This window comes from Cynocephalus volans, chromosome 6 (genome assembly GCF_027409185.1).
Source record: "Cynocephalus volans isolate mCynVol1 chromosome 6, mCynVol1.pri, whole genome shotgun sequence".
Lineage (NCBI taxonomy): Eukaryota > Metazoa > Chordata > Mammalia > Dermoptera > Cynocephalidae > Cynocephalus > Cynocephalus volans.
This window is the reverse complement of record NC_084465.1, coordinates 50,418,109-50,430,744: the sequence shown is the minus strand read 5'-3', so window position 1 is coordinate 50,430,744 and position 12,636 is coordinate 50,418,109. Positions and strand designations below refer to the sequence as shown.

The following is a 12,636-nucleotide window of genomic DNA, read 5'->3' as shown; positions in this document are numbered from 1 at the left end:
ATGGTAAATCAAGCTATAAAAATAACATTAATTTAAAATAAATCCTTAAAACAGTTGCATGTACATTAAATGAATAAAAAATAATACATTATCATCTCATATAACCACATTACAACCAATAAAAAGCAATTTAGTTCCAGGTGGAAAATATTCATGGAATACAATTCTTTCCAATTTTATTTTCATTTTCATGAAAGTCTATACACACATATTATTAAATATCTTCTATTTTATTTTTATTCCAATATACCAATATGTTAAATGAACAAACAACTTTAAATATCAAAGACAATAGAGCAGCCCCCTTTTATGCACAGTTTTGCTTTCTGTGGTTTCAGCTACTCACGGTAAAACATGGTCAGAAAATATTAAATGGAAAATCCCAGAAATAAACAATTAATAAGTTTTAAATCGTACACCATATTGAATAGTGTGATGAAATCTTGTGCTGGCCCGCTCCATCCCACCCAGTACTTGAATCATCTCTTTGTCCAGTGTATCCACTACACACACCTGTTATTCACTTAGATGCCTGTAGGTTATCAGATCGACTGTTATGGTATTGCATTGCTTGTGTTCAAGTATCTCTTATTTTACTTCATAATGGCCCCAAAGCACAAGAGTAGTGGTGCTGACAATGTGGATATGCTAAAGAGAAGTCAAAGTGCTTTCTTTAAGTGAAAAGATGAAAGTTCTCAGCTTAGGGAAAGAAAAAAAATTGTATGCTGAGGTTGCTAAGATCGACAGTAAGCACAAATCTTCTATCCATAAAATTGTGAAGGAAAAAGAAATTTGTGCCCAGTATGTAAAGAGTTTGGTACTATCATCTGTGGTTTCATGCGTCCACTTGGGGTCTTGCAACATACCCTCACTAATAAAAGGGGACTATTTGATTAACAAGTAAAAGATACATTTTCATAGTTCATCTTATAGCTAGAATGCAACAATATTGCCATCTGGTGTTCATATCAAATAAGTACTTAAATACAAATGTGGTCAGTTTTGTTATTCACTGAAAAAATTAAGTGTGTGTAGATTAAATACAACTTGCCATTCCTATGGCATGAGTATAGTTTGCATAGATGAATAAAAGAAGAAAAAAGAAAAATAGAAAACATCACTCGGAGTCAATGAGAACAAAAAAATACAAGGGTACTTCAAAAAGTTGGTGGAAAAATAGAATCAAAAGATAGTATGAATCTTTCCACGAACTTTCCCCTTGTTTAAGGCATGTGGGAGAAATACCCTACTTTTGGATGTGATTCCTGCCCTGTTTTGCTCTTTAACACAGTATATGAATATTATTTGTTATTAGATTTTCTTGGATACTTTATTGACCAAGCAAAAGTGAAGGTCAACTCCTTAGGACTAGTTGCATATATCCCTACGTCCACCCCAACCCTTTGTATTCCAAGTGGGAATGATGACTAAGATCAGGTTCCTAAATGACCTGTTGTTAAATGAACAGAAGAAAATTCATTTATAGCAATGTTTTAAAATACAAAATTTTCATTTTGATTACTGTTAATGAAAAGAGATAAAAGAATAAAAAGATCAGCAACCACAACTGTTAAGGTTGAAAAAAAATTTAACTTCATTAACAGAAAAAGATATATTTTGGGCCAAGTTGTTTCTTAATTATATTACTGGCATTGCTAAAACCATAAAGACTGGTGACATTGTTCATCGTAGTCAAAGCTGCTAGTAAACCTCTAAATCAAAAACCTATTGTTTTTAATTGCTTAATTTTTTCCCCAGAGGATAAAACTGCTGCAGAAAGAAATCATTTTATTTCTAAGAAAGCAAAATGCTCTACCAATGTAAGGTACAATATGTAAGGTACCAACAATAAGGTGTGATGTGTGGTTGTGGTAGTAGTATTTCAATTACTACTAATACCAACACTCCTACTATAATCACAGCTACAATGACTTCTTCCACTACTAAAGTATAATCCCATCCACTTCCAACCAAACTGGTGTGACAGTTCACAAATGTGTCTTGCTTCTTCCTAATTCCACACCTTTGATTGTATTGTCTTCTATTCCTGAATCTCTAATCTAACTAAACTCTATCCATTGGAAATATCATGTCAGGTGATTTTAATTTATTATTTCCTTTTTATTTACCCATTTTCTTATATTTGTACAATAAACAGGTATCACTTATGTAAATTAGAAACATTTAAAGAACAAAAAAATCCTACTCATTCTTCATAGCCAAGTTCCATTTATCATCTGTGAAGTCTTTCTTTCATCCTGCCCAATTCCAGAAGTGATCTCTTTCTGCTCTTAACTTCTCAGCAGCATTATTTAACATTCATTTACAGCCTTGTGACATGATTTTTATGTATATATTTTATCCCTCAGAATAAATTATAAGCTCCCTAAAGGAAAACACTTATTATTTCTGTGTGCCCCACAAAGGTAATTTTTGGGCACCTGAGAAGTGCAATCACATGTGATGCGAACACGTTCCTGCTTTGTTCAGAAGCACTGTCTAACTCAAAGACGTATTCCCTGAATCATATTGTAAAAGTCATTTAATCTCTCTGACCTACTGTAAAGCCCAATTGTTTACAATAAAGATAATACCTGCTGTCTATTTCAGTTATTGCAATAGCAAAAGCAAAACAAAAAACTCATATATTGCATATAGAAAGCTATTACGAAAATGTAAAGTTTGATTAAAAAGTACTTTAATTTCAGATAAAGCATTTAAATATACATATACATGGAAAAAAAAAACCCTATAACACAGATTAAAACTGAATTAAATTTTTAAAATTACCAGCATTAGGGATCTATCCACCTATCTAGCTATCTATTTGCATAGCCTAATAACTGACTGGACTACTTTTCTTCAAGAACACAACAAATGTGGATATAATTTTCTATAAATGCTGACACACAAAAATTACCAAAATTTAATGTTGACAAGATTGAGATTATATCTATTTTTGTTACTCAAAGTCTTCATTAAATTAAGTTGGTTACCACCACACATTAGATTACAAAGTCTGACATACATCCTGGGACCAGATTTATTCAGTAAATTAATTAAAATGTGAATTTTATTATTTACATATTTCCCAGCCTAAAAATATATACATAAAGCAAAATGCTCACTGCAACATCTAATATGACTTTGCTTTTTAATAAATACTAGTAACATCATTTTGCTCTATTTATTTATACCACGTGTTAAGTATTGTTTTCTAGACTGCTTAAGAAATCTTCAGTAACTATACTTTTAATTAACAAAAAACAGTTTAATTACTTTTATAAAAAGTCATAATTTCTATTTTTATGCTTCTGCTGCCATCTAGTGAAATTCTGGGAAATTCTGGAAAATAGATCACTAAAGAAAAAAAGCAAAATGTCAACCTGCAAAGTACATATATGAGGAATAAGGATATTTTATCAAGAATACATCTCTCTCTATATAAACATATATATACACACACACACACACCGTACACATATTAAGCAATTATCTTTTTTTGTTTCTCTTATTCTTATGTAACATAAGACTTTTGACTTTATATTAGTACTTAAATATTATTAACTTTACATGATAGTATTTGTATTTAAGTCATGGGATATCAGGAGAAGAGTAAACATCACCTAAGGACTTTATCTCCTCTTCTAGAACAGGGATTAACATTTTTTCAGTTGAACACAGAACAGCTACATCATGTTAGGTGGAACTATTATGTTGTTATTGTCCCACTTGAAGATTAAGTATGGTTTAAGGAGATAAGAGTGGACACCAAGCTGTCAAGGGATGCAGCGGAATGCTGTGGTTTAAATGTTCCCCCAAGCTCATGTTGGAACTTAACCCCCAATATGGTGGTGGAAGGTGGGTCTTTAAGAAATGAATTGGATTGTGAGGACTGTACTCTTGTGAATGGGTTGATGGTTTAATGGGTTGTCATGGGTGTGGTTCTGATGGCTCTGTAAGGAGAGCAAGTGAGAAGGTTACCTCTCACTCTTGCCATTCCCTTGCCATGTGATACCCTGCATTGCCACAGTACCCTCTACAGAGTTCCCACTCAGAAGAAGGATCTCACCAAATTAAGTCCCCTGGACCATGGACTTCCCAACCTTCAAAACTGTAAGAAATAAATTTCATTTCTTTATAAATTACCCAGTTTCAGTTATTCTATTATAAGCAACAGAAAATGGACCAATACAGTAGATTATTTCCTTACGAATACATATGTTTAATGTTGCTTTCATTAAATTATACTTCTTTAGTATAATTCATCAATTTAATCACCAAGATAATTATAATCATTTAATTTTAAAAATTCCTTTATTGAAAAAGAGAAAAAGAGTCAGAAACATTAAACTGTTTTTGCCATCAGGTTACACTTGTAAATGCCTGCAAATTTAATGATTGCCCATAAGATTCTACATTTGAAATTTTAAATTACTTACCAAGAACATAGTTCATTATATAGTTAAAATAATAACATATAATAACCAAAAACCTAAATGCCTGGAACTCTATGAACTATACTACCTGAAGAGTTCCACAAAGACGACAGATAACAATCTATAATTAAGCTTACCTGGGAAAAGATATTTGCTGTTGGAGCAACTCTGCTGTCCACGATACTATATAATATTGCTAATAATCTGTCTAATGGAAATGGTTTTGGTCCGAGGAGATGATTACTTGTCTATAAGAAAAAAGAACATGGATTTTTCTTCTTGTATCAGAGCACTCACTTCTTGTACTATAAATTCCCAATAATAATATATTTATAGTTTATATAGTCCCCCTAAAGATGCTACCAAATCTAACCTGCAGTCTCTAAGTTAAAACACCTGATATGATCATGATTCCTTTTAACATATTCCTCAAGATTTTCTGACATAGTATCAACAAATATTAAAGAACTCACAGTCATCCAGCCAAGTCCAAAACATCACCCCTATTTTGCTGTTGTAAACAGATATTAAGCGAATCAGCCAAGTCATTTGTCAAGACAACAGATAACCAAAACCAGGTTCCTAACTACTAGACTAGAACTTTCTACGTATTTCTCACTATTTCTTTTTGTACCACTGCCTGGAATATTTATTTGTTCAAAATTAACAGTTCTAAAAATATCAATTACAGTAACTACTAGCTTAGCTTAGAAAAGTAATCAAATATTTTTTAATATATGAATAAGCTTTCAGCCTGAAACAATAAAAAATTTATTAAAAATTTTAGAGATTATAAAATGTTCATACTCGTATACAAACTCATCTGGCACAATTACATGTCATTAAAAAGTTGCAGCACTCAAGTTCCATTCCATTAGCAGATAATTTTAATAGTAATGTAAGAACTTAAGTAGCCTACATTAGTAATGGCAAATAAAATGGAAATCTATATTTCCATGCATGAGAACAACTATTTATTTAAAAGAAGAATGACTGTAAAGAAAAATATCTCCTCAAAATTACAAAATGAAGTATTTACCTCAGCTATTTATATCTAAAGGATAGTTTGGAAATCATTTTCTAGATCTTAAATTTTGCATGCTTTTCTCATTAAATACTTCAAACATTTTGGAAAGTCTAGAGGTGAATATAATAAATACTCACCACCCAATTTTATCAAATCCTAATATTATGTAATATGTGCAAAGAAATAAAACATCAGATCACATTGCAGATAAGTTGAAACCCCCTGGAATGCTCTCCCACCCCATTCTCCCTTTCCTTCCTTAGAAGGAACCACTATTAGAATTTGATGTTTTTACTATTCTCATGACAGTTTTTATACTACTATTGCATAAGTATCCATAAACAAAATACAACATTGTTTGCATGTTTTAAAATTTTATATAAATAATATCATTTTGGACATATTTTTCTACCAAATTGCTTTTTTCTTTCAATTCAACATTGTTTTTGAGATTTATCCATATAGGTACATGTAGCACTAGACCATTTTTAAACTACCGCACAGAATTCCATTTTATGACTATATCACTATCCACTCAAATTCACTGCTATTACAAATACTACTGTAAATACTACTACTGATAATCTTGGACATTTCTCTTGTGCACATGAGTGAATTTCTCTAGGTGGGAATGCTGGGTTAAAGTATAGGGCAGAGACAATGCTATGTGTTTGCCAACTTTGCTTCTTTTGCTTGGACACTTAGGAAGACTCCATTTCTCAGTCTCTCCAGCAGTTAGATGAAGGTCATGTAACCGAGGTCCGGCCAATGGAATATGACTAGCAGTGATGTAAACCTGGCCTTTCAAACCACTGGATCCTTTTGTCTCTTTTTCTTTGGTGGCAACTTCAGAGGCCACAATGTTTCTCTTGGGGTTTGTTTTTTACTGCAGCATAGCCCAACCTATCCTGACCAATAGAAAGTGCATTCACATATTAACTTTATTAGATATTGTCAACTTACAGAATAGGCAGTCTCTTATTCTTTTACATTATCACTGGCACTTGGAATCATCAGGCTTTTTTAGTTTTGTCAATCCAGGAGTAAGAAATAGCCCTTATCATAATTTGCATTTTTCTCATTAATGAATGAGACTGATAATCATGTCATGTTTATTATACATTCACATTTCTTTTTGCATCATTTACCCATTTTTCTATCGGATTTTTGTCTTTTTGTTATTGGTTTGTATGATTCTTAAAAAATTCTACACATTAATCATTTACCTATTGTATGATTTCAAGAATAGTGGTAAACATCATCATAGGCTTTGGGATCTGGCAGTCTTGGAATTGGATCCACAAACTAATTACGTAACCTTGGGAAAGTTACTTAATTTCTCTTTAATACTCAGTTTCCTCGTCTAGAATATGAGAATAACGATTGTAACCATATTGCATTAGGTCATTGTGATCATATGCAAAGCATAACAATGTTTGGCTCATAAGTGCTCAACAGCTTTTATTATCTTCATCATGATATACCTGCTTATGTGTTTTTCTTTTCTAGACAAATGTTCTGAAAACAAGACATTATTTATTCACCTTTTTATGGACGAATGGATTCGGTAAGGGCACTTCCCTGCCAAACTTTGGCGCTGTGCTAAGGAAGGAAAAAACCCTTCTCAGAATTTTTGAATAAACACTAGAGCTAATGCTGATGTGGGGGCCAAAATTGCAATATCTTTATTGTCTGAAAACCAGGCTGAGAATTGAATTTCAAATGATTCCAGGTTATGGCTGCTCATATGCACCTATACTTCAGTAGTAAAATGTAAAGGAACTTGGGCCTCAAAGATTCCAAAGATTAAGTTTGGATAACAATTAAAAAATCAAAAAATGTTCAGGAAACAAGGCATCATGAGCATGAATCAGTAAAAAAAGAAAATGTGGACTGGTTTCAAGATGGCGGTGGCTGCGGCGGTTGGCGCGGAGTAGCTGAGGTGGAAAAGGCGGCGACTGGGCCTCAGGCAGCCGGGAAACTTGTGGACCTTCCTCTTGCCATCTCTTAAGGGAGGACCGCTGCTGGAGGCCGGTCGTGGAGGCTGACCACCACTTTGCCCTCGGCAGGAGAGGCTGCCTCATTCACAGGCAACAGCTTTAAAGTATGGAGCAGGAAAAGAACTGTTTCTTAGCTGCAAAAGCGAGTCTCTAAACAGGGAACACGGTGTCAGGGCTGCTGTGGATGCAGACAGGATCCCGGAGGCCGGGGCCGCGCTGAAGGCGGCCAGCTGCCCTATTCAGGATTCAAGGTTTCAGGCCGGCATTAAAGAAGATTCCTGGGAGCGCCCGAGCCACGCCATGGGACCGACTGAACAGCCCGAGGCGGCAGTGGCCGAGAACGGGGAAGGCGACAAACCAGAGGCAGAGAGTGAGCACCAGACCTGGCACAGCCCTGTGAGTGACCCCTGGACCAGCCCTGCTCGGAGGGCTGACACCCACCTGGCTTCTGCCTGCATCACCGTGTCACCAACTGCCCCGGGGCTGCCTCCATTTTCCCAGGTGCTGGCAGCTCCGGCCCGGCTCGGCTTGGCTCCTCACTGAGCCTTCCCACTTGCTTGCCCTGGCGTGGGGATTCCCAGGGCCTGCGGGCCGGCCTCCCCTCCCACTCCCTCCGCGGTTCTCTGGCGGGGCTGGTGGCGTGGGGTGCCCCAGGCCAGTGTTGGGAGGGCAAGGAAGTACGGGCGGGGCCGACTGTCACCCCACCACACCCTGGACTCCGGCCCCTGGTAAACTTTCTGTTACTGGGAGGCAGATACCATCTCTGCGGCCACCAGTTCGGAAAAACGCCTAACCAATTTCTGTTTGGGAATAGTGTGGTAGTAGAGTTCCCAAGTCCGCTTGAACCTGCCGGAGAGCTGGCTGCAGGCGGGCGCTAGACTCGGTCCATGCCAGGGGGGGAACAAGTCCCGAGAAAGATCTACACAGTGCTACAAAGGCACCCAGAGCGACCGGTTGTCTGTGCCTAGCAGAAACCTGGTAGACTTCCTGGCCGAGGCGGTGCCGAGCAGGGTCTTGAAGGCCCAGCTGATAGACGAGGGTTGCAGAAGACACGCCCCAGCCCAGCACAGTGCGCACAGAGTGGGGAGACGTGCGGCCAGGGAGGTGGAGACTCGACAGAAACCACACACCCTGTGGGGTCGCCACTGCATGATCCAACAGCCTGGGCCAGAGCACACGAAACAGGGAGAAGTCCTGCACGGGAAGTGAAAGCCCAACAGAGATCACACACCCTGTGGTACGTGATCCACCAGCCCAGCAGAGTCCTAGCTGACCAGAAAGGTGGTTCCCTGGAGAGGCCCTAGAACCGAGGCAACCATACACACAAGGCACTAGAGGCCAACTGAGCAGTCACGGAGGGAGCCATACGAAATTGGCAACCACAGCAACATCTTAGTTAGTCAATAGTCTCAAACCGGTGGACTGTGAAACCTCCTGCCACAATGAATAAACATCAAAAAAAAGATACCAGAAATACAAAAAATCAAGAAAGTACACCACCAAAAGTTAATAAATCTCAAACTCTAGATCCTATAGAACAAGAGCCCTTGAAATGACTGACAAGGAATTTCGAGTGATAATTCTAAGGAAACTGAATGAGATACAAGAAAACTCAACCAGACATCATGATGAAATGAGGAAAAGTATACAGAATCTGAAAGAAGAAATGTACAAGGAAATCAATGTCCTGAAAAAAAATGTAGCAGAACTTGCTGAACTGAAGAAGTTATTCAGCGAAATAAAAAACACAACGGAGAGTATAACCAGAAGGCTTGTCGAAGTTGAAGAGAGAACCTCTGAACTTGAAGATGGGCTGTTTGAAATAACACAAGCAGACAAAAAGAAAGAAAAAAGAATCAAGGACATTGAAGAAAATCTGAGAGAGATATCAGACAACCTTAAGCGCTCAAATATCCGAGTCATGGGTATTCCAGAAGGGGAGGAAAATGGAGATTCCATTGAAAACATATTCAACAAAATAGTGGCAGAAAACTTCCCAGGTATAGGAAAAGTCACAGATCTTCAGATCCAGGAAGCTCAACGATCTCCAAACGTATTCAACCCAAAAAGGCCTTCTCCAAGACATGTTACAGTCAAATTGGCAAAACTCAGAGACAAAGAGAGAATCTTAAAAGCTGCAAGAGAGAAGCGTCAAATCACCTGTAAGGGAGCCCCAATCAGGCAAACATCAGACTTTACATCACAAACCCTAAAAGCTAGAAAGGAATGGGATGATATTTTCAAAATACTAAAAGACAAAGATTGCCAGCCAAGAATACTCTACCCTGCAAGGCTATCTTTCCGAAATGAAGGGCTAATAGTATATCTCTCAGAAAAACAAAAACTGCGGGAGTTCACTACCACACGACCACCCTTACAAGAAATCCTCAAGGGAGTACTGGGTTTGCTTCCTGAAAAATAACTACCACTGCCATAAAAACCTAAGAAAAATCAAAACCCACTAGTATAATAAAAATGGCATTCATGAAGAGAAAACAAGCAAACAAAAACGCTATCTACAACCTAAGGAACCAACAAACAAAGAAAACAAACAGTAAATCAGAAAGCAAGGAACAAAAGACACCTAAGACAACCAAACAACCAATAAAATGCTAGGAATAAATCAACACCTTTCAATAACAACTCTTAATGTAAAAGGCTTAAATTCCCCAATCAAAAGACACAGACTGGCTGACTGGGTCAAAAAGGAGGACCCAACTATATGCTTCCTACAAGAGACCCACCTCACCCATAAAGATTCATATAGACTAAGAGTGAAAGGATGGAAAAAGATTTACCATGCAAACAGAAAAGAAAAACGAGCTGGAGTAGCTATTCTTATATCTGACAAAATAGACTTTAAACTAAAAACCATAAAAAGAGACAATGAGGGACACTACTTAAAGATAAAAGGACTGATCCATCAAGAAGACGTAAAAATCATAAATATGTACGCACCCAACGTTGGAGCAGCCAGATTTATAAAACAAACTCTATTAGACCTAAAGAAGGAAATAGACACTAATACCATAATAGCAGGGGACCTGAACACCCCCCACTGTCAATATTAGACAGATCATCTAGGCAAAGAATCAGTACAGAAACACAAGATCTAAACAAGACTCTAGACCAATTGGAATTGGCAGATATCTACAGAACATTCCATCCAACAACCTGAGAATATTCACTCTTCTCATCAGCACATGGATCATTCTCCAGGATAGATCACATATTAGGTCACAAATCAAGTCTCAATAAATTCAAAAAAACTGGAATTATCCCATGTATCTTCTCAGACCACAATGGATTAAAACTAGAAATTAATAACAAACGAAACTCTGGAAACTATACAAACACATGGAAATTAAACAGCATTCTACTTAATGACATATGGGTCCAAGAAGGAATCAAGCAGGAAATCAAAAAATTTATTGAAACTAATGAAAACAATGATACATCATACCAAAACCTGTGGGATACCGCAAAAGCAGAATTAAGGGGAAAATTTATTGCATTAAATGCTCACTTCAGAAGAATGGAAAGATGGCAAGTGAACAACCTAACACTTCACCTTAAAGAACTAGAAAAACAAGAACAATCCAAACCTAAAGTTAGCAGATGTAAAGAAATCATTAAGATCAGAGCAGAACTGAATGAAATTGAAACCCAAAAAACAATTCAAAAGATCAACGAATCAAAAAGTTGGTTTTTTGAAAAGATAAATAAAATTGACAAACCATTAGCATGGCTAACAAAAAAAAGAAGAGAGAAGACTCAAATAACAAAAATTAGAAATGAAAAAGGTGATATTACAACTGATTCATCTGAAATACAAGGAATCATTCGAGACTACTATAAACAACTATACGCCAACAAATTTGAAAATCTGGAGGAAATGGATAAATTTCTGGACACACACAAGCTCCCAAAACTGAACCGTGAAGACGTAGAAAATTTGAACAGACCAATAACAATAAAGGAGATTGAAGCTGTTATCAGAAGGCTCCCAACAAAGAAAAGCCCAGGACCAGATGGATTCACAGCAGAATTTTACCAAACATTCAGAGAGGAATTGACACCGATTCTTTACAAACTATTCCAAAAGATTGAAACAGACGCAAAATCTCCCAAACTCATTCTATGAAGCAAACATCATCCTGATACCAAAACCAGGTAAAGATATAACCAAAAAAGAAAACTACAGGCCAATATCCTTGATGAATATAGATGCAAAAGTCCTCACTAAAATACTAGCAAACAGAATACAGCAACACATACGTAAAATTATTCACCACGATCAAGTGGGATTCATCCCAGGGATGCAAGTTTGGTTCAACATATGCAAATCAATAAATGTGATACACCATATTAATAAACTCAAACATAAGGACCATATGATCATCTCTATAGATGCTGAAAAAGCATTTGATAAAGTTCAGCACTCATTCATGACAAAGACCCTCTGTAAGTTAGGTATAGAGGGAAACTATCTCAACATAATTAAAGCCATATATGCCAAACCCACTGCCAATATCATCCTGAATGGGGAAAAGCTGAAAGCGTTTCCTTTTAGAACAGGAACTAGACAAGGATGCCCACTCTCACCACTCCTATTCAACATAGTGTTGGAAGTACTAGTCAGAGCAATCAGAGAAGAGAAGGAAATAAAGGGCATCCAGATTGGGAAAGATGAAGTCAAACTGTTCCTGTTTGCAGAAGACATGATCCTATATATTGAACAGCCTAAAACCTCTACAAAAAACCTCTTGGAATTGATAAATGATTTCAGCACAGTAGCAGGATACAAAATCAACACACAAAAATCAGTAGCATTTCTTTTCTCCAATAGTGAACATGCAGAAGGAGAAATCAAGAAAGCCTGCCCATTTACAATAGCCACCAAAAAAATAAAATACTTAGGAATTGAGTTAACCAAGGAGGTGAAAAATCTCTATAATGAGAACTACAAACCACTGCTGAGAGAAATTAGAGAGGATACAAGAAGATGGAAAGATATCCCATGCTCTTGGATTGGAAGAATCAACATAGTGAAAATGTCCATACTACCCAAAGTGATATATAAATTCAATGCAATCCCCATCAAAATTCCAAAGACATTTTTCTCAGAAATGGAAAAAACTATTCAGACATTTATATGGAACAATAAAAG

The 12,636-nt window shown here is 36.7% G+C and overlaps 1 protein-coding gene across 1 annotated transcript in view; it reads right to left on the bottom strand.

Moving 5' to 3' along the window:
- The window catches only part of ORC5 (origin recognition complex subunit 5), an 87,883-nt gene that overhangs the window by 23,002 nt on the left and 52,245 nt on the right, over positions 1-12,636 (bottom strand). The window contains exon 12 of the mRNA XM_063100124.1: positions 4,577-4,687. Within this exon, the coding sequence (XP_062956194.1) occupies positions 4,577-4,687 (111 nt within the window). The remainder of the gene's footprint in view (positions 1-4,576; positions 4,688-12,636) is intronic.